This window comes from Vanessa tameamea, chromosome 11 (genome assembly GCF_037043105.1).
Source record: "Vanessa tameamea isolate UH-Manoa-2023 chromosome 11, ilVanTame1 primary haplotype, whole genome shotgun sequence".
Taxonomy (NCBI): domain Eukaryota; kingdom Metazoa; phylum Arthropoda; class Insecta; order Lepidoptera; family Nymphalidae; genus Vanessa; species Vanessa tameamea.
The window spans coordinates 9,174,563-9,196,738 of NC_087319.1; the positions used below are offsets into that span (position 1 = coordinate 9,174,563).

The 22,176-nt window shown below is 29.9% G+C and overlaps 1 protein-coding gene across 5 annotated transcripts in view; it reads right to left on the minus strand.

Moving 5' to 3' along the window:
• The window catches only part of LOC113402539 (transcription factor collier), a 53,639-nt gene extending 32,025 nt beyond the window's left edge, over window positions 1-21,614 (minus strand). For 4 of the 5 annotated variants that reach the window (XM_026642824.2, XM_026642823.2, XM_026642822.2 and 1 more), the window contains exons 1-7: window positions 21,497-21,582; window positions 19,988-20,123; window positions 14,906-15,062; window positions 13,524-13,587; window positions 10,825-10,880; window positions 1,762-1,835; window positions 555-623 (exon numbers count right to left, since the gene is read on the minus strand). In XM_026642824.2, coding sequence (XP_026498609.1) covers window positions 555-623; window positions 1,762-1,835; window positions 10,825-10,880; window positions 13,524-13,587; window positions 14,906-15,062; window positions 19,988-20,115 — 548 coding nt within the window. In that variant the 5' untranslated portion in view covers window positions 20,116-20,123; window positions 21,497-21,582. Of the gene's footprint in view, window positions 1-554; window positions 624-1,761; window positions 1,836-10,824; window positions 10,881-13,523; window positions 13,588-14,905; window positions 15,063-19,987; window positions 20,124-21,496 lie in introns of all 5 variants that reach the window. The other variant, XM_026642825.2, reaches the window with a different exon arrangement.
• Window positions 21,615-22,176: the final 562 nt, after the last annotated feature.

Sequence of the window (22,176 nt, forward strand, 5' to 3'; positions counted from 1 at the left end):
AAAATTTAAAAAAGGGATATTTCTTTTTACTTTTTTTTAATATGATGTAGAAAGAGTGTCTTTTTTTTCTACACAATTGTGGTAGAATTAATATTATATATTAAAATAATTATATTTATCTATTTATTTATTTATAAAATCGTTGATATTTATGCTTTATCCGCGGCACAGAGTAAACAAATTCACAGTCACATTTCACAGATATTATATATTTGTGTATAATTGTGAATAGATAGGTACACAACTTATCACAATTATATTTTAACTTTGCTCGCCAGTAATGGTAGATTGTGACATGCAGATACGTAATAATACTTCTAACATAACGTAACATTAAGTAAATTATTATTAGTTCGTTGTCCTTATAAAACAATAGACTGCTTAGTAAATACAGTTCAGTGTCATTTTTATTCCAATAAATATTTAATTCTTCAATACACGTGGACCTAAAATATAAACTCTTAGAGTATTACACATAGTATACGATATCTCAACACAAAGCAATTTTATATTATAATTTTATAAACATGATCGCGAATAAGATAAGGACTCACCGATCTATAATGACAGGATCCGATGGAGTTTCATTTCTGTTGCCGCAACTTTTCTTATCACAACATCGACTGGCAAAAAATAAAATAAAAATATTATAGACATTACATAATTATTTCTAAAGTTTCACGATATATTAATGTATACAAAGTCAAATATAAAATTTTGTATTAACCGAGTTTAATATAAAAATACTAACTTAAAATAACAAACAAATAATTGAACATTTTAAATTATTTGTTAATATAAATGCGATTATAAGGTAAAAACAACCGCTAAAAAATATGTCGCACATAAGATATATACAGTTAAACAAATCTCATTAGATTAACTTCATAATATTTTCAAAATTAATAAAACGAAATCCAGACAAGGAAGTCGTATCTAAGTTAAGTGAACGATGTTCAGTACACGCGCCCTATCGTGGCTCCTTGACGCAAAGGGCAAAGACATTGAAAGGACAGACTCCCTCGAGACTCCTCCCCTGAAGACGTCAGAGTGGGACGCATGTATCGCGATCAACGAGATAGATATACTGCGTCTAAGGTGGAATAAAATTTTAATTGCTCACACAGGCACGTTGTGTTTTCAAACACAACAGCACACATGCGTGCAGTGGCGAGACGCGTTACTGTTACGACCGGAAAAACCACCCCAAACAAATGGTTAAATTAATAAGGACGTTCACTTGTTGTCGTTTCGCAACGGCTGTTCCTAGAGTTTTGTAATTATGCAGCCGCTGGAATTGAGTTTGAAATATAGTACAGCAAATGAAGCGCTTTGTTTACTGAAACTTATTGTCACAGGAACATAAGTGTTCCGCAACATCGTAGAAAGTGATGCCGTGACATAAATTTTACTGACAATAAATATTTGAGCTGCGAAATTATATTTGGGCTTATTTATTTTACGCTAGATATATTTTTTTTAAAGCAAAAAATAGGATTGTATTCTCTGAAAACTCCCAGTTTTTATCGACGATACATCTACAATTTGTGTGATGTTTTCTGAGAATCTTTAGAATGACTTGCAAAGTTCAGTTAGATTTGACAGTTTTGAAAAATGACATTTATAAATATGTCATTTTATTGGTCTTCGTTGGACGCTCTACGCTCGGATTATTTTTGATACAAAACAATATTGTATACGAATTAGTGGAGGGGCTTACTTGCGAATTAAATCCAATTATATCTAATAATGGTATGTTACCTGCACATAACTTCGTGTGTGAGCAACACTCTGCACATTTCCGGGTTCTTATCCTGACCTTCGTAGACGATGGGCTGAAACAAAATAAGAACATCAAGATCGATTTAAGTACAAGGCTCTGGAATTCAGTACTTTTCTCGCTTTAATGGTAAAAAGGCAACTTACTATATAAAAATATCAACATTGATTTGACTTATGTACTAGGTATATAAATACATTATTTTTAAATGAAAACTTTTAACGGCTTTCCATGACATGGAAAAATATATTGTGGATTTCAGTATATTTTATGCTTTATTATGGGATTTGTAGGTGGATGAGCAAATGGGCCACCTGATGGAAAGTGGTCACCACGACCTATAAACGTTGGCCACCCATTAACCATTCCTTACATCGACAATGTTTTACCATCCTTGAGAACTACGATGTTATGTCCCTTGTGCTTGTTGTTACACTAGCTCACTCACTCTCCAACTCGGAACCCAACAATCCTAAGAATTGTTTGATGGTAGAATATATGATGAGTGATGAATATCTACTCAGACCCTCTAGCACAATACCCTCCAAGATATGTACATGATAACGCGTGACCTTAAGAAATCTATCCTACGTTTTGGCTTGTTCACTATTGAAAGCAAAAATAACATGCAAAAATTCACCTAGAGCCACGTACGTTAAAACATTTTATTCATTTAAATCATGTCCTCCTTGATAGCGTCATAACAGAAACTCGTATACTATTGAGCGTATTAAATTAATTAAAAATCTGCGTGTAGATAAGATAATTTTTCGTCTTCATCAAGTTATTACTTTTTGCTAATTTATGCACCCTTTAATACATAATCAAGCTTTATTATCTATGCCAAAACACATTTGCATAGTTCCATAACGAAACCTATTTTTTTTACTAGCTGTTTACACGCACCGTATAAACTTGTAAAATAAGACATACGTATTATAAAAATGTATACGTATTATATAAATATATACAGTAGAACCTCTATATGTCGAACATCAAGGGAGACGCCAAAAAATTCGAGTTATAGAGTATTCGCATTAGGCAGATTTTATTTTAGGCAAATTTTGAGTTAGAGAGGTAAAATAAATAAAAATTTAAGTTGCAGAGGTGACACATATTATTATTTATTATTTGTATGTAATCAACAATATTTCAAAACATCCTTAAAACACAAAAATATTGTTTTTTTGCTTTAGATAATTCGTTCATTCAAACTAATTCTGACAATATTCACTGCAAATGACTTGTGCTTCGCTAAAATTCAAATGAAATCAAAACTAATAAAATGCAATACCTGACACCAAGCAAGCAAACACGTGTTAACGTTAGTTATCATTCATGGTTATTCTATTCATTGTATACTTCTCTAAATTGGTTTCTAAAAACAATTGTGTACTTACACTGTCGGCGAATTCTTAAAGTCAGTAACTTATTTTTTTTTTTCGAACTAAAGAGGTAATATATCAAATAATGAAGTTGTAAAGGTTGTAAAATAAAACATTGCTATATTCGAGACATAGAGGTATAATTTAATTTTTCGAGTTATGGAGGGAAAATATGTACCAAAATGGTTTGGAGGGACTTACTGATTATTTCGACTAATAGAAGGTTGAGATTTCGAGTAAAGGAGGTTTTGGAGTTTGGAGGAAAGGGAACAAAACATTTTTTCGCGAATTGGAGGTTTTCAAGTTATCGAGTTTTGACTTAACGATGTTCCACTGTATATATAGATACGTATTATAAAAAAAATGAGAGCGGTTCTTACACTACACGTTAAAAAAATCGTTATTATGGTTTTCAATAGAGTTTGATTTTTACGATTGTACGGATATTTGGTACTAGTATATTAGGTACAACTTACCCGAATTAGATTAAAAAAATAAACCATTTATATGTTAGCCCTTGCTATATTTGTAAATCGAAAACTTGTATAAGCATCGATATTATGAAGCCTAGCATATAGAAACTATAATGATATAGGTACATATTTGAATTTAATTTTATGTCTTAATAAAATATTTTTCCGTGTTTACTCGGATATTTCTTTTATGAATCGCTACTAGTTTAACTTTGACTATAATATTAAAATACCTTGTTATAAAAATGAATAACGGGATTTTTATATTTAATTGTTACATGATACGTATTGATATTGTTAGAAATTATCAATTAAGTCGCAATTCAAAGTTATCTTAATTTAGGCTTGCAAAACATTTTTTCTCTTCGTTCATAGTTTCTCCCCCAAAGTAACTTAATGTACCCTACACGTGTCTGCCGTTTATCTATTAATATCTAATTACTGGTCGCCCTCAGGGTGTGCGCTAATCCTAGTCGCATTTTTTTACTCTTTGTCGAATTTCCATTGTATTTTCACCATTACCATTGACTAGTATTAAATGTTTTTTTATAAAATAATAAGTATATTATTATAATTGAACATGAAATTCTTCATAATTTGTAATTACCAAGAAATAAAATTTTATCATTTTTTTTTAATTTACTTCAAAACCTCTCTTGATATCGGCATAATATTAAATTAATCATATTGTTCATCTTATTAACTGTAATTATTTATTTCAGGAAACACAGCTTTGCATTTGCAACTGGTGAGGTGAAGTCTCTGGCTCTTAGCTAGACATGAAGACACTTATGCGACAGAAATCAATGCCCTAAAATTTTGTTTTGGTACAATCGCAATCAAAAGTCGTCACTCTAAAAAAATTTAGAATACTTATGCGACAGAAATCAATGCCCCTAAAATTTTGTTTTGGTACTATCACAGTCAAAAGTCGTCACTCTAAAACAATTAAGAATCCGAAAACAAACATGATGAAAATCTTAAAATACTTATTTGTAATACCAGCGCGTTGTAATTGACAATTATGATTTTACTTAAGAAATAGTCATATTACTCGTAAGTAAGTATACCTAAAGTGTGTTAGGCAGTCCTTAATTTAAAGCGATAGGTTTAAACCCGCAAGCACCATTGACTTTTTTAAGTGTTATATATTAATCTTAAAATTGATTTCTTAGTTTAGGATAAGATCAGATTCATCATGATTGATTTGATAATAATTTAAGGAAGTTTATCGGTATATTAAACATAATAATAAAATTGGTGTCGAAGCAATTAAATACTAAAACATTTACAGACCACTGAAGTCATAGAGAAAGTAATATTTCTGAGTAAAACCTCCTGTTCTCTTAAGGATATGTCTTGGAGTTTATTTCATTTCATTTTTTCTGTTGCGGATAAGTCAGCACTACTTAAACCTACTTCTTTTATTTATGAGTGATATTAGCCGCCAAAATCCCTAAAAATCCTAAAATAAATTGTTCGCCCTAAACAAAATATTTAATTGAATATGAAATAGTAGGGTATTATCATCTTTTGTGCAGAGGATTTATCAGGATTGTAAGCAGGGCATTTTGTAATATGTATTCAAGGGTCATACGAAAGTATTTAAGGAACTAAATAGCTTGAGGGTCGGCTTTAGAAAAGGGAATGGCATCAGGTGTGGAGCAATATGCGACTGCTATTAGACATGTGATTAGCTATCGACTTACTTTTGACGGTTTAGTTCAACGGGCTTTTCATAATATACGTCTGGAAATGCATTTTTCATAATATTAAACTGTAGTCATATTACGTTATACAAACTCGAATATCACCGCAGAACACGTTCGTGAAATGTTAGAAAGTAGTATACGAGATTGTATAGATACGTTTTAAGGATACACGCATCCAAATTGCGTATCACCGTAAGTCGGTTCACAAATAAGATACGGAGTGAATTCTTACACAATAGCATTATGTTTTTTTTTTTGTCTTATGACTTATGACTTTTTATATATTTTTATTTATTTGTAAAACTTTTTTATTACATAATCTACCTCGTCGTAAACAACGCGTTTTCATTCTATTGAAAACCTTTATAGTCAATTTAATAAGTCCATAGTATATTTAACGCAAAATGTTCGCAAATTTTAAAAATGCCCGTGAATATAGGTCGGAGAGATATAAAATGAACAAGAGAACTCTTAGACGAGAGTAATCTTGTAGTAGTGGGCATTTTTTCAGTTCACTCAGGAGTGAGTCCCTCAGGATCGACGCGACCGTTATGCACTATCGTCGCCTGGGATTCAATCTCAAGGGAATTTGTAGAGATTTAAAAAAAAAACTGAATTCTAGAGCTGTTATACCAGGTTCTATAAATGTATATAAAGTAGTTAAATATAGTTGGTTAGTAGTTAATGTTGTTTACACCTTTAATGACGTATCATTTTGTATGTTACCCAACAGATATTAATTTTAAGTGCTTAGTGATATGTTGATGGTGTAACTTTTCCAATAAATAAATAAATAAATAAATAAATAGTTGGCATTACTTATAAATGTTGTATAGGGGTGTTTGGGTAGACAATGTGTCTTTTTCTCTGTCTGATCTTTTTTCAAAATAAACGATGACATAGCGAGACATGAGTTTTTAACTATGGCAGACGCTAAAGCAAGTTTTAAAATTAAAGGCAGTTGTCATTATTGGGCAGAATAAAGTTATGTTTGTAACTTTTTTTTTTAATTCGTTTAATTTTTTATTTTATTAAACCTCACGAACATCACAACAGTTAAACATAAACTTAGTATGGTAACCTGAGTAGGTATTTATTTTTTAAATTTGTTTCAGTACATATGTTTTCGTAACTTTTATTTTTTTTTAATTAATACATTAAGGTATATATTTATTCAATTTTATATAATTTATAAGCTTATTTTAAATAAATATCTGTTGTATTTTATATTGAAATACTAATTGACACACACACACACACAACGAACAGAAAACGAGTAACTACAAAGAAAATTTGTTGTCCCGTGATTTACATGAGCGACAACGAATGTTGGCTGCGAATTTGTACTGTACACGAAGTTAAAATATTCTAACAAGGCAAAACTACGATAAAAACAATTATTAAAAGAACTGGTATATATCTTTAAAAACAATTAAGCATAGTTATATTTAAAACAATATTAATAACATTATAAATTTACCGACGAAAAGTTCAAAATTATAAAACTACGACTTTAATAATGTTATTATAAATTAATAGTAATACTTAGAATAATATTAATAATAATTTCACTAATTTATACTATTTGGATGTAAAAAGGATAATTGAACTAAAATTTAATACTGCTACATACTAATCTACTCTTATTGAAACGGCACAATATTGTAAATTAACTATTAATTTAAAATGATTTAAATTTTAACAAAATATTTTGTCATAATATATGCAAAAGTACTAACAAACTCTGTTAAAGTATATTTCTTAAAAACAATAAAGATGTAAGGAATAAAAATAAAACGAAGGACATAAAGAAGGCAGAAGTGCAGTGATTTATACTTTCGCGACAAAGCGGGCAAGGAGCTGTGTAGATATTTTTATTATTATTGTACTTGCTGCTCGCGAGATATATGGGAAGAAATATATTATTTGCATACTAAATAATATGAAATATCACTTTACGAAAATTACTTTAACAAGTGAAATAAAGAACATCGTCTATTACCTTCATCTACGCTAAAAAATATATATTTATTTTTTTCATTGAATAAAGTTGTTCTTGTAATATGTATATACATATACATAAAAAAATTAACCTACTTCTAAATGTAATATAATATGATATCATATAAAAGATACTAATAATTTAGTTTTTTTTTTTTTGATTAATTAAAAGTTCGTAATCAATTCAATTATAAACATGTAGATAAATACGACGAAACTATTAATAAAGAGATTTGATTGTGGGATTACATATAACCTGCAATTACATCTAAAATAACATCCGAAAGTCATTTTCCCAACAAAAAGTACCAAATTAATATGTTGTTTGAACTATGTTAAGTAAACATAATCATTGGGGCACGTGCGCGGGCACGCTCCGCTTTACAAACAGCGCTACTTTCTATAGAAGTTCTATAGGATTTAGCAGAATCTCATTTCGTGTACCATGAATCAGTATCTTAAGACTATACTCAAATAGAGGGTCAGATATTTTAGATATTGATATGATAGTGATTTACTGTGTGAACGGAAATAATCCGCTCTTTAAACAACAAAAGTCGTGATAATAACTCTTTGATATGATATACACATATATAAAAAAAAATTAAACATATTCATTTCAGTTTTATTTTGCGATTTTATTCAATACCAAATACGACTATTTTTTTGTACATTTCGCTACGGACACGCAAATTAACAATATACGATATTTGCAATGACATTTGAATATACACTTTATCTTACAAATATTATGGCGGACGAGCAAACGGACCACATGATAAACTCAGTAATTACCTATATTTATTGTTACACTTTCGATAATCGTGCATAGTTTCATAAAATATTAAGACAGGCAAATTTTTTCGGTACAGTTGCGTGTCGTGCTGTGTTCGCATGCAGCATTAGTTGATTGGCGGTGTGCCCTCAGCCTAACGATTTAATACAATTAAATAAGCCGCAACTATCTAGTCGCCATCTTTGCGGACATTTTAGTGAACGACTATTTTGCGTGTCAGACACTGATGTCTTTAATTTGTAATCATATTAATTTAATTGTTAATCATATTCATAAAATAATTATATTGTATTAATTACAAAACGTAATGTGAAGTTTTGATATATATATATATATTTGTATTTTTGCTGAACATTTGCATATATAAAATGAAATTAAAAACCTATGTAAAAGTCGTGATCACATATTAGTTATAAGTTATAAACTGATATCTAGAGTCGCTTTATATTGGTAGCAATCCATACTCGAAAGTATTCGAGCTAATTCTAATATTCCTAACATTCACTCAATTACCTACGATTTTGTTTTAAGGTTAGTTTCAAATTAGAATAAAATATATTAGTTACCATTGTTTTCGTTACTACAATGATAGTGAATGTAGTTGTGACTAAGTAAAAATAATTATTACATTGTTTTATTAGGAACGTAAACCAATAACAAAATTTTATTCACTTGGTACGTCAGAAATTTTGCTCAATGATTGACTTCATACAATTGTACCTAAAATTCAATGGATGTATGTAAATAAATTTACATATAATATTAGTGTCGAACATATTACATAATATCTTGACAAAACATACATATGTATGTTCATTAGTCAAAAAACGATCTATGCACTATAAATGTACAGACACACACACAATTCCTTTCTTAGTTAACAACGTTCGGCCTAAGTTAATTATGTTCACGGCATAAATCTTTCGTAATTGGCCTCTTGTTACACAACACTAAGAGCTCGGGACGTGTTGAAATTATATATGTGAGGTACACTGAAGTTTCATGATGGCTTTACGGTAAAATTGTTATTTATGTAATAAAGGCGAACGTGATAATTGTGTACCACCGCCATTGTTAAAACGGCTTTGTTTATCAAAAGTATATCTATATTCATTTCAGTTTAAATTATTGCGTTAATATTCACTAGATTTTTTAAATTCTTTACACAAATATATATATTTTTTTATTTAATTAAAATAGTCTATGTCCTCGTTGTATGTAGTAATAACAATAGTAAATAATTTGTGAGTAAATAGATGATAAGTTAGAGTATAGAGTATACACACTGCACGTGACTATTCAAAAGTCCATAAGAAGATCTATTAACGATCTGTAACCCTATATTATTTTATAGGATGAAGTATGAAGTTTATTTAATCTGACACAGCAATGATCAAGAATAGGCAATTTTATTATAAATAGTAATTTGCACTATACATGAAATGGATTAAAGTTTATCATTCCAGATCTCACATTTCATCGAGCATGGTCACCCTTCTAATCCATGTCAATCAAATTTAAAGTTTCCCAACAATGCTCCGTTGAAATCTGAACTTGACACTTATGAAAATTTCACTAATATATAAAGTGTTAACAATAACGCTGTTTAAGCGCTTTATAGCTTTACCTATGAATTCTATGTATAGAATTTCGTATTTAATAAAAATGGAATACAAAAAATTGTCTGTATTTACGCTTAAAATGAATACTTGATAATGTCCAATACCAATAAAATTGATATATTGATTCCAACGAAGAAAGAATTATAAAAAATAGTTTATAAACAAAACAGTTATATATTAAAATATATTATACGGCCGAATAAAGGATCTACTTTTAATTTTTTTGAGTTAGTAGTTTTTTTTTGTTTAGAAATATCATAGGTATATGTAGATACTTCTTTATAGTACTTGTAATTATTATTAATAAGTAGATATTTCCATAAAGTACGTTCAGTAAGATCTTAGTGTTGTATAAAAATAAAAATCTTTTTTATGAGGAAATAACGATAAATAATTCTTACATATTTATAGATGAACGTTTGTTCTAGTTAAAATTCATGAATATTTCTTGCGATTGCGTCTATGAATGCGCAAGTTTATTTTAATCAAAACTCTACGAAAGATGGTAACGGAACTTCGTATAAAGAATCGCATAGAGATATTAAATTTAAAAATATTTTTTTTAAAAGTATGACTCTAATAGAACAAAAAAATACACCTGAAAAATTGTTCGCGATATACCTATTATTTTTTAGGATTACTGGTGTACATATTATTCAAAATATGCAACTAAGTACGAATGCATTGCAGCATCTAATTACCAGTCTCCAGCTACCAGATATATAATTCCGCTGACCGGAGGCGGGTAGGCGTGTGGATGAGGTCTAATCGGGCGCCGGCGATGACAATCAGCCACGTGGCCGCGTGCTCGCCACGTGCGCGACCCTCATTTTGAGGTAACTTCGATTTAAAATAAGTTGCGCTGTGTGAACGCATCCGTAGTTATGTGTGAAAAATAAAAAGTTTAATATAATTTCAACTCCCTATTCATTATACTAATAACTACTATATGTAATCAATTATAAACAAACAACTGTTATATTTCGTATTGAATGGAATATTAACTATTAAAATCTAGATTTCATCTCGATATAGTTTGATTTTTTTTTGCTTACCTGTTTCGTAACAGAGTCTATTAATCGAACGAAGATGTCCTGTTCTTGCCGTATACCTGAAACAGATGAACAGTTTGTAGTTCTATATTTTAAGGATTAAAATATTATCTGCTATCTGAATACGCGTAAAGTTTATTGTCTTACTTAATTCAATGATAACATATGTTGAAAGAAAGAGACGGTATTCTATTTCATATTTATTCAGTACTCTATTCTATTCAGTTTCCGTGAACCATTAAATACTTAATTTTTTTAAGTAATATTTAAAAAGGGCTAATAGTCATCTGGGTTTCCTTCGCTGGTTCTTCCCAGATCTGAGTTGTTTGTTTCCGAACAGGTGGTAGAATTTTGTCAATCAATAAGAAAGGGTGTTACTTCTATGTTGAGTAAAGATATTTTAATTTTAATTTGATGGTAGTCATGAAAGTTAATATATATTTTTTAAGCCCTTCATACCAGTTATTATTTATTTATTTATTATTTATTTATTTGACAACACCAACAAGTAGTACAACAAAAATACACAGGAAACCAAAAGTCATAATAAGTAAATGGGTAATTGCGTACTTTTTTTTTAAATTAAATTAAAACTAAATTAAATTAAATTTTTTACAGGTGTTCTAAGATTACTTGGAAATTGAATTATAAGTCAACATTGTAAAAATATAATTGATAAAATAAAACATTATAAAATCAATAAAAATAGACAATAGGAAAACAGTCTAAATACGGTTTTATGTCAAAATGTTAAAAATAAATTAAATTAAGCAAAATTATCGATTATGAGTTTAAATACAATGTTAGAATTTGTAAAATGTCATACAATAATAAACTATGTATTGCTATTTGGCGGTAGAATCGATGAGTGCGGTATTTATAGATTAATTAAATTAATAATAAATGTACAAATGAAATAATAATTAAGACGACCCCTGGATATCCAGAACAATGAACCCGTCAACTGTCTCGCATCATCCGTTTTTCTTAGACCGAAATTAAAACGGTAAGAAAATTAAAAAGTAACTGAAATTCATTTCGGATGTAATTTAATCTGTGCCTATATGGGGTGGAAATGCGAAAATGGCGGGAAAATTTTTGGCGAAATTAAAATTACTCTTATGGGGGTTTTTGTGGAAAATTAAAACGATTTTAGGGATTAAAATTGAACAATATTGATAGAAATAAAACGGCTAATGGAATTAAATGAACGTGTTTTAGAAAATTAATTTCGTTATTTAACGACATAACTTAGTTAAAAACGAATTATTTTAACTTAATAATATCTTAAGATCAATATTAAAATTATTCTATAGATCTTTAACATAAATCTAGGAAGTTATCTTAAATACCAAACGCTATTATATTCAGCTCCATAGTCTAAGAGCTTGAGACAATGATCATTCATAGTCTAAGAGCCTGTCTATTCGGTGCCAATTTTCCATTATCCCGGTAACGGCCAAGACGGCAAATATTTACAATGCGTCCGTCGTATGCATTGTCTCCATACTGAATACAATATTAACTTACATCTATTGTCACCTTTATTGCAATTAGATAAGATTGAATTTTGAATGTACCAATGTAACGTAACGTAGTGTCTGTGTAATGCCATTATTTTGAAATGGGTAAATCTTCTCAGCTCCTTCTAAGTTAGGTATAATAACTTATGACGGAAAATAAAGAAGAAATTAGATTTTCCATTACAATTTGACGAATATTTTAAAATTGTCAAGAAAATGATTTTTTTATAATTTGAATATAATATATCTCATAGGTAATGGATAAATACTTGGAACATATCTGCGAGAAGGTTTTCCATGAATTGTGCAATATAATTTTTACGAATCCTAACAAAGTTATAGTTAAAAAGAACAAATATAAATGCCTGTACCTACGCTTCAAAAAACAAAATAACTATGTCCAAGACCAATGAAATTAAAATACGAGTACATTGAACTGAACCTAATGGAAAATTATCAAACTCGTAGCTCACCATAGAACATCAGATATCAGACGTCATATGAGACATTGTTTATAATAATAAAAAAATTAAGAACACACGCATCAATTCAGAGTCAGTCTCAATATTTCGCGAGTGAGATGGTAAGTGAGTTCCAACAGCATCATTTTAATCGTATACCATCAATGGTTTCGATATGGTTTCATAGTTTATTGACTTTTTATTTATATTTTAGTACAGTTGATTTCATAGATATCCACCAACCCGCAATGGAGTATTGTGGGTTAAGCTCCAAGCCTTCTCGTGGAGAAAGAGTTAGCCCAGCAGTGGTTACATTAACAGTCTATTACTTTAATTGGATTCAAATCCCGGATATAAAAAACTATTGGGTATTTTAATCAAGGAATTCTCCAAAGTGGAACACATCAGAAGCCGACTGTGTATATATTGTCATGGTGTCAATTGTCATTGTTATAGGTTGAACGGTGTGAAAATTCTGCTACAACGCCATCTAGCGGCAACTTATAACAAAGTTTAGTAAAAAAACCTTCCCCGAGATAAAATATATGTCCCAACTTTCCTGGTAATCGGTCAAACGGTGTCGAAGTCTATTAATCCTTAACAAGTAATATCAACATCAATCAAAAATTTTTGTATATAACATTATTCTTTAGGTGTAGATGAGTGTATATACTTATATAAATATATGTTTGAATAATATGTTTATCCTTATGCTTACCGTTTGCATAAAGCAATTGTAGTCGATATTGAATACCATTGTTTGTTTTTTGACCTTCAGCTTCCTGTAACAATCAAATAATTTACATAACGATACCAATTAAAAATTGTGGGTATATACGTATTTATATTTATCATTTGATATATTGTAACTTTAATTATAACAACCAACTTAATTTAGTCAGGTAATTATAAATATATGAAAAGTGTTCGCGATGTTATGTGTAGAAACTTAGACTTAAAAATTGGCATTATTCAAAAATTGACACTTTATCTTTACATATAGGTATATATATATATTGGTTCCATCCTAGATCATCCAATCAGTCTCGTGTGCCTTATGTATCTATTTATTAAGTTAAAAGTTTCTTCCGTCCAGTTTTTTGTTAAAAGTAGTCTCAACTTGGTAAGATTTCTTTCAACTAATGATAATATCTAAACAAGTTAAAAATGAGCACACTTTTATTACAGTTTAATTGTTTATAACAAATCAATATATTCGAGAAACATAAATAATTAGAATATAGTGTAAATATATACATACACCGTACCCTATTTTGACCGCCAACGCTAAAAACGGTCGCTTGAATAGTTAAGGAGTAAACACAAGATGTGTAAACGACACACGCGCTGTAGCCTACTACCAGGCTTTCATAATTAATACGTATTCCGTGGCATTTAAGGCTATGTAAAAAAATCTATAAGCTGGTGACACGCAATCGTAGAACAAACTTTTATCGTGAAACTCGTACTTTTACATAGCTAATAAAGTTATAATTACTGTCCATTTTTATTTCCCTTTGTAAGCGTCCATAATTAAACTAAACTAAACCTATTAACGTTATTTAAAAATAAAAAAAATAATTGCCTAATGTAATAAAGCTAAATGGTTAACGTTATATAATAATAAATTAAATTAATTAGAACCTTCTTTGTATATTTAAAGTTGAGTAAGATAAATGTATGAATGTTGCCAGGAAAATCGTATCAACATCTGAGACGCAACAATAAAACAACATTAATTTAACACGCCACCAACGCAGCTGAATTATGTAAATGTACATTGTACACAATGAACTGATGTCCGTACGATCCTGATTGATGGAACGACTGATTCTGATTATCAGCCAGGATTTAATGATAAACGCATCATTAAAACGTGACACAAAGAATTTATGTATATCGAAATAATCTCGTCAAAACTTAAATCGAATTTAAATTATTGATTTCTTTACAGACTTTCCTTTATTTTTATTCATTTATGACGATCTGACAGCAATAATTAGAGTTTTTTTTAACTATTTGTGATTGTTCGAACAAAATTACACAGTGCTATTATTATTATCATTGTAAATTACAATATTATTGTCGTATAAAACTTACCTGATCTTTCTCAATGAAGCCTATGAACGCGGTCCTTTCTATTTCTACCGGCTGACCGGCGCGATCGTAGAGTGCTACGACAAAGTGGAAGAAGTTGCTCTTGCGCAGATTGCTGGGCGGCTGCTTCTCGAAGTGGGCGCGCCCTACGCCCACGCTGCTATATAACGGACAAAGATAAATAAAATAACTACGTCTTCACACTAAAATGATCGAAAAACAATTAGTATACAATCATTTGATTCGTCTGGGAATATTTCGATATTTAGTTATTCTACCGCCAAACGGCAGGACTCAGTATTGCTGTGTTCCGGTTTGAAGGGTGAATGAGCCAGTGTAACTCAAAGTGCACAATGATATAACATCTTAGTTCCCAAGGCGATGAAAGGAATGGTTAATATTTCTTACAGTGCCTTTGTCTATGGGCGGTGACTTCTTACTATCAGGTGCCCATATACAAGTCTGCCAACCTATGCAATAATATATAATATATATATAAAGAGATAACATCGAATAAAATTCCGTATCGAAAAATAAGATAATATTTTCTTTAAATTCCGAAACAAAGAGCATAAAAATATTAAATCGCAATTTATAATATTTTTTTTTTTAAATATGATTTTGTCTGTGCTATATTTGGGACGCATCAAAACAAACCGAATTAACTCAAGCTAAAATTATTAATAGCCATTGAATAACATATTTACCATCCTCATAGAAACTATTACCAAATTATTGTACTGCCTCTTGAATAAAATGTACTTAGTAATATTCAAATCGACATGATAATTAAAATCAGATCAAAATCGACTCCATCACAATCGACTTGCTTACTGATTTTTACTACTAGTTAAGCTAAGATAGAACATAAAAATAACACCTATTATAATAATCCTATAACTAAATTAACGGTAAACCAATGGCAGTTAATTGTTTTTTTACATAAACCAGAAACCTGTATTCTATTGAGTGACAACAGATATACAGACACAGAGACAGTCATAAATCTGAAACCCCTCTGTTGTCTTTATTTATCCCTATTTGTCAATAGACGCAGACGTTTCTCGTCGGAATTACTAATAGTTTGCACGGATAGCAGAATGCGGTTACGAAAACAACAATAGAATAGATAATAATCCTTCTATAATTTACGGTCGTGTGATTATTTGCAAATTCTTATGATTTTTAATTCAACATTGTGTCATTTGAAACGTAGTAAAAATAACGGTGAATTTGCGGTTTCATCTCAATTGAACGAGAAATCTTCCGTAGTTTATTATATTCTATCACTCTCTAACAAACATGCTGTCTTACTTGGCGAGAAAAGGACAAAGGTATATGACATTAGACAATTAATCAGTACAAGTAGATTTATGTATAAAAAATACAAGTTTATCTATCACTGAATTTATGCCACATAAGTGATATCTAAGAAAAAATCTTTTAATAAATATATTTTACCTATTTTTTATATCCCGATATTTCAACAATGTTGCACCTCTCATGGCCACGAGCTGACTATTGAACCCAAATGTTTATAGATACAACACGAAAGTACAAAGTCCAAAACTCAGACTATTGAGGAAAAAGTAAATTTTATAAACTGAGGCCAAATAAAAAAAAATACGTCGAACATATTAATTTATCAATAATACTTATTAAGTGACGATGGATTAATAATACCACACACATTGAATTCGACATATGGTTGCCTAGTTCGCTTAACGTTACAAAAATAGTAACATTTCGCCAATAAGGATTATTTCGTAGTGACAAAATGTATATGATCCATCTTTGGTTAGTTTGACAATTCTTTCACCAAAAACAATAAATATGTCAATGAAATATTCCAGAAATGCATAACTTTAAATCTTTTAGAAATTGATGTGACATACGTTAAATAGTGAGACACATTTGTCTCTCTATACACGACGATCTTTTTTGCAGTTATTTAAACCAAGCTACAGATAAAAACTGTATTTTTATTAAATGTTAGAAATAGTCATTCTATAAAGTTGAAATTTGTTTCATCGATAATAATCAATAAAACTACACATCACTAGTGTCGCATTACCCGCCTGGTCTGTATTACGCTATGGTCGTCCATTCATCTCTCCCGCTGCAGAATTTGCGTAAACAAATTGGTTTCGCGATTGCCATTTTATACTCTCGCGTCGCTCCATTGTTTTATTTATCGCTACCAGTTTCGGCAGCGCGCCCGCGATTAGGTTGTAGCGCTTTTTTCGCTTACAGATCACTGTAGATTTATCAATCTTTGGAGCTGTACGATTTTTTTTTTCCACTATAAAATATATGCTTTCGAATATAGAACGAATTTTCGTGTTAAAATTCATATGGAACTAAAAATGTTCTATTTTTAGTACAATAAATTCTCTATGACATAGAGATTTTAATCAATTAGGGAATTAATTGTTTAATCAATCAACGGGCTTCTAATTATTAAAAAGTAAGTGTAATTTAGGGCACGTTAATGATTTACAATCGACTATACGAATGAGGTTGTCATCGTGGTGTCGGTTGGCTATCTGTCTACATTTGTCAAACCCATTCCCGATGACTGCGCAATTAACTTAATTATTTAATATACTTTACTTGATAACTTCTAAAATATCTTTATTAATTTTTCAACTCATAATAAAATTGAAATTATTATTTTATTCGAAAATTTAAAAATTGTTTTTTAAATATAAGCATATTTTCATGCAAACAATATTATGAATTAATAATTTAATAATTGTATTATTATGATGATTATGTTTTTTTTTTGAGAAGTATAAAAGTCTAGCCTTTAAATAGGCATAGAGAGCTGATTGCCTTTTTTCTCTTCTTATCAATCGATATTATTATTTTTGTTTGATTTTACAGACAATCTACATTAATTTTAGTGCTATCAATAAAAACATAGAATATAAATTTAGAATAAATTAATGCTTAAAACATGCAGATTCCTATAGGCAAGTACATACAATCCTCAAATTTCAATAATAATAATTACAGTCGAATTTCGAACATTGATGGAACACCAGTTATAATAAAAGTATAATTTTAAAACATCAAACAGACTATACAGAAATGTTTATCGAGCCATATTTTCTTTCCATATTTGTTTAGCTATACCCAATATACCACAAAGAGTGTTTAAATAAAACACGACAGATGTAGAAGCTCTCCGCAAACAATGCTCACTAATTCGAGTATCAATACGTCATATTATACGGAACCAAATGCCGGCTTGCACAACTTCATTACTGGTATGGTAAACAATTTTACTAAGGGTTCGTCGAGTGTCTGCATAATTGTATAAAATAAATAAATAAAATATATGTCAATATATTTTCGATTGTATTTTATATATTTTTTTATACTTAAAAAAAAATAATAAATAAATTCAGAAACGTTTCATCAAAACTTTAGGACAACGTTGAAACCAAATTTGACTTTAAGGTTTTAGTATTTCTTATCGAACCTAAAAAGTTTTACATAAATAAATGTATTCGACGTATGGAATTTGTTTGATTCAACATTCGTATTTATCGTTTGGTAAATTTACTAAAAATATTTTTTTTTAATATAAATATATTTTTATATGTCTATCGTATTAAACGAATACTTCAATCTTCGTACCGCCACGTTATACGGTTACCGCAACTATTTTCGTATCATTCGCTATAATGATATATCGCTATTGAAATTTTAATTTATAGACCGTTCATTATCTACAGTCGCATGCGAAACTGTAAAACGCCCCGCGTTCGCCCGCGATCGCCCGTCATGATTTATAACGCCCTTTGCGTTTATGAACACACTTGCTATTGCTACGCGTTTCATTATCGCCCGTGCGAAATTTGCTCGCCCCTGATTGGACCCCATATGCGGTAATAACGTTATTGTGTATCGGCAGGTTGTATTATGATGTGTTGTTTCAATACATTAATGATTCTTCTGTTCGTATAAAGACTGCTACATTTAAAAAAAAACTAATTAAATAAAATCAATGATTCTTGTTTATGTTCATGTTTATGTTTGTCCTCAGATTAACATATTTTATATAGACAATTATTCAACATATAGGATAGCATGTATATTACAATGTAACTATTAATTATGACGCGACGAAGAATTTATTATAAATTAGTTTTATAATAAAATTAACATGAAGTTGAATCGGCCGAAATTTCATAAAATTTTTAAGTTCTACTTAAGTCATAACGTAAATTAGTCATATTACCTCAATGTATTCAACAATCTATTTAATTTCATAATTTTAAAGTGTAAAATAAATAAATAATACAACGAACTCTGTACGTGTATATAGGTAATATTCAAACAAATATATTTACACTCTCAATTTAATACTAAACAGACCGCGAGTCCCAACAAATCCACTCTTAATCCTATTCAGTTAACGCTGAACATTTGTGCCCGTTTGTGGATTCTAATACAATTTGCTATAACATATTTAGCTCGCTGCTCTTTTCACTAACTGGCTTATCAAAACCGTTAATAAAAGCTCAGAGTTGCCCTTTAATGATTCAACAAATGTAATTAAAACTCTACGACTATTATTTTTTCCTAATTATATTTATACTTTAATTTTGGAATGATTTTTTTGAAAAGTCATTCCAAAAGTCAAGTCAAAAAAGTATTTATTATTATTATATCGTTTATATTCTTATTTTAAATTTATTCACTCATAACCATTTTTTTTTTAATTGTGTCTGTTATTTAATACATAATATATTAGCGAAAGGAGCTTCCTTACAACCGGGTCTTGTGAAATTGTTGTTGACGGAGTTCTATTCCAAAAATTTCTCACTTTTATCACATTTCAATTAAAATTTAAAATATGTTATATAAAAATTAATTCCATCTTTTAGTTAAGTATATTTACCGGGTTATATAATAAAAAAATATATTTATAGTAGTGTAAGTTTCGTGAACTTATCTCCAACAGCACGTACTTACTGATTAAGAATTTTGATATAATATATTTGCCTCGATTTTCTACATTTATGTATTACATAAATCAATTTATTTTCTATATAACAGTTTTTATCGACTCACTTGGTATTGTCAACTAAAGAAGTGGGAGTCATCCAAGCTCGTGTGAGAGGCTCTTCTTTCAGAGACGTGACGGGTCCTCGCGGCTGAGCGTGAACCCCCGCCGCCTCCTGGTGGTGAAGGCCAAACATCAGACCACCTGAAAAATACATCCTTCAATAATCTTATGACGAAATAAATTTCTATCGATCTTGCTATTATTTTCACGGACTAATATATCATGATTAAAATAAACTGACTAAATCGTTGATACAGTGGTAAGTTTATAAGACAGCAAAATCTAAGGTCTTAAATTCAAACTTACGGTCGGGCAGATAAAAAAAAATATTGGGTTTTTATGCATAGATTTTTTACGGGACAAAGAGTAACTCATATTACTGTTAGAATAAACAAACTGAGAACAAACTTTTACTTTTAAAATATTGTTAGCAAACTAGAAATTTATTTACACAGTAATAAGTGCACAGAGTATAAATTAAAGTATATTTTATTCAAATAGTCTCTTGTAATCAATATTGAATCATTATTTTACTGATTTAAATATAAAGCATTGCATATTTTAATTACAAGCATGGAACGTGTTATATTTGTTTTAATAACTAATTATGACTAAAAAATATAAGTTTGTAATATTTGTTGAATTATTCGTCTCTGGTAATATTAAAAAAAAATGAATAGCTGTCTATCTACGACTTTTGCCTCTATATCTACAGTTGAACGACTAAGTATATCAATAAGTTAATTTAGTAATAGTCATACTAACTTGTAAAATCAATATATACTATTTTTTTTTTTATTATTTAAATAGGTAATTTTAATCTACAATATCAAATAGAGAAAGAATGTAGTTTACATATTAAAATTTTTATTTGTCTAAATAGCATTTTTGATGTTTTTAATCTTGGACTCTTAGAGATTTAATGTAAAATATATTAAAATACTAAAATAAAAAATCCGCCAAACTGAAATAGTGTGTGGTGGATTAAGCTCCAAATTCTTGTCCTTAAATGTGAAATGCATTCCGCAACTAGTGGGACTTTAACGCGATCTTACTTTATGAAATATTAAGTTACATTGTCTGCCATCCAGGTTTATTCAAAATTAACAATAATAAAAAAAACAATACCTAATATAAAATTATATAAAAAACTTTCAAAACATTTTGCGTTAAAGTTATAAATTCTATTTCCGAAAATAATTATTATGTGATAAAAATATTTATAAAGATATGAACATTTCATTTTTTTTCGGGAAACACTTTGTGCAAATACAATATTTTTAATTTCGATTTTTATTTCTCAACTTGAGATGGTCTACAGAACTATGCAGAACTTTTTATATTTTCTGACAGTTTGTTGGTATTGTATTGGTGAATATATAAACTAAATAATATAGGAACTTAACTATTTAATACTTGGCTCTAATTTGAATATTTTGCAGTGCCTATGAAATACTGACAAAAATAACAAGAAATATCTTAATAATTTTGTACAAAGTTTTTCATCACTTTACCTGATGATCTCGGCGCTCCAGACGGGTACAGCTTGCGGCCCCATCCCACGGGGTCGAGCTCGAGCGGCGGCCACGGCGAGCCGGTGTACCCGCCCGCCGCCGCGTTCAACTCGTCCGACCGAATCTCGACGAGCGGACGCCTGGAGGCGCCCGAGAGCGCACGAACACTCGCGGAAAACAACGAACGTTCGAACTAAAGTTTATGATTCGATTTTCAAAAATTTAAGCGCGCACTGTTTTTGTATATTTCATAAATAAACGGATATTTGTTTTATAGAAATGTCCGATGCATAATCAATTACAACCAAAAATAATAAAAAAAAACACTTTTTATTACGAAAATATTATTTATAAAGAAATAACACTATATAAAATAAGAAAATTGTATTTAACTTATAAAATTGACGGAATATTTAATGTAACAGAGTAATTTTTAAATTCGTCCTGAAAAATTATTTGTATAACTATCCGATAGGCGGCTCTGTGTTATCGTATGAGCGTTCTGGGATAGAGTCCCGGTTGTACGGGCGATCCCGCTGTGGATTTGCGGAACACTAACAAGCGTCGCGGGAGCGCGCCGCCGAGTGCTCGGGCATCGCGGTGCCCCCGTCCGTCCCCGCGGACTGTGGGAGGTGCCCTAGGGACACGCCCTCGCCTCAAGAGCGGGACGACGCGACTGA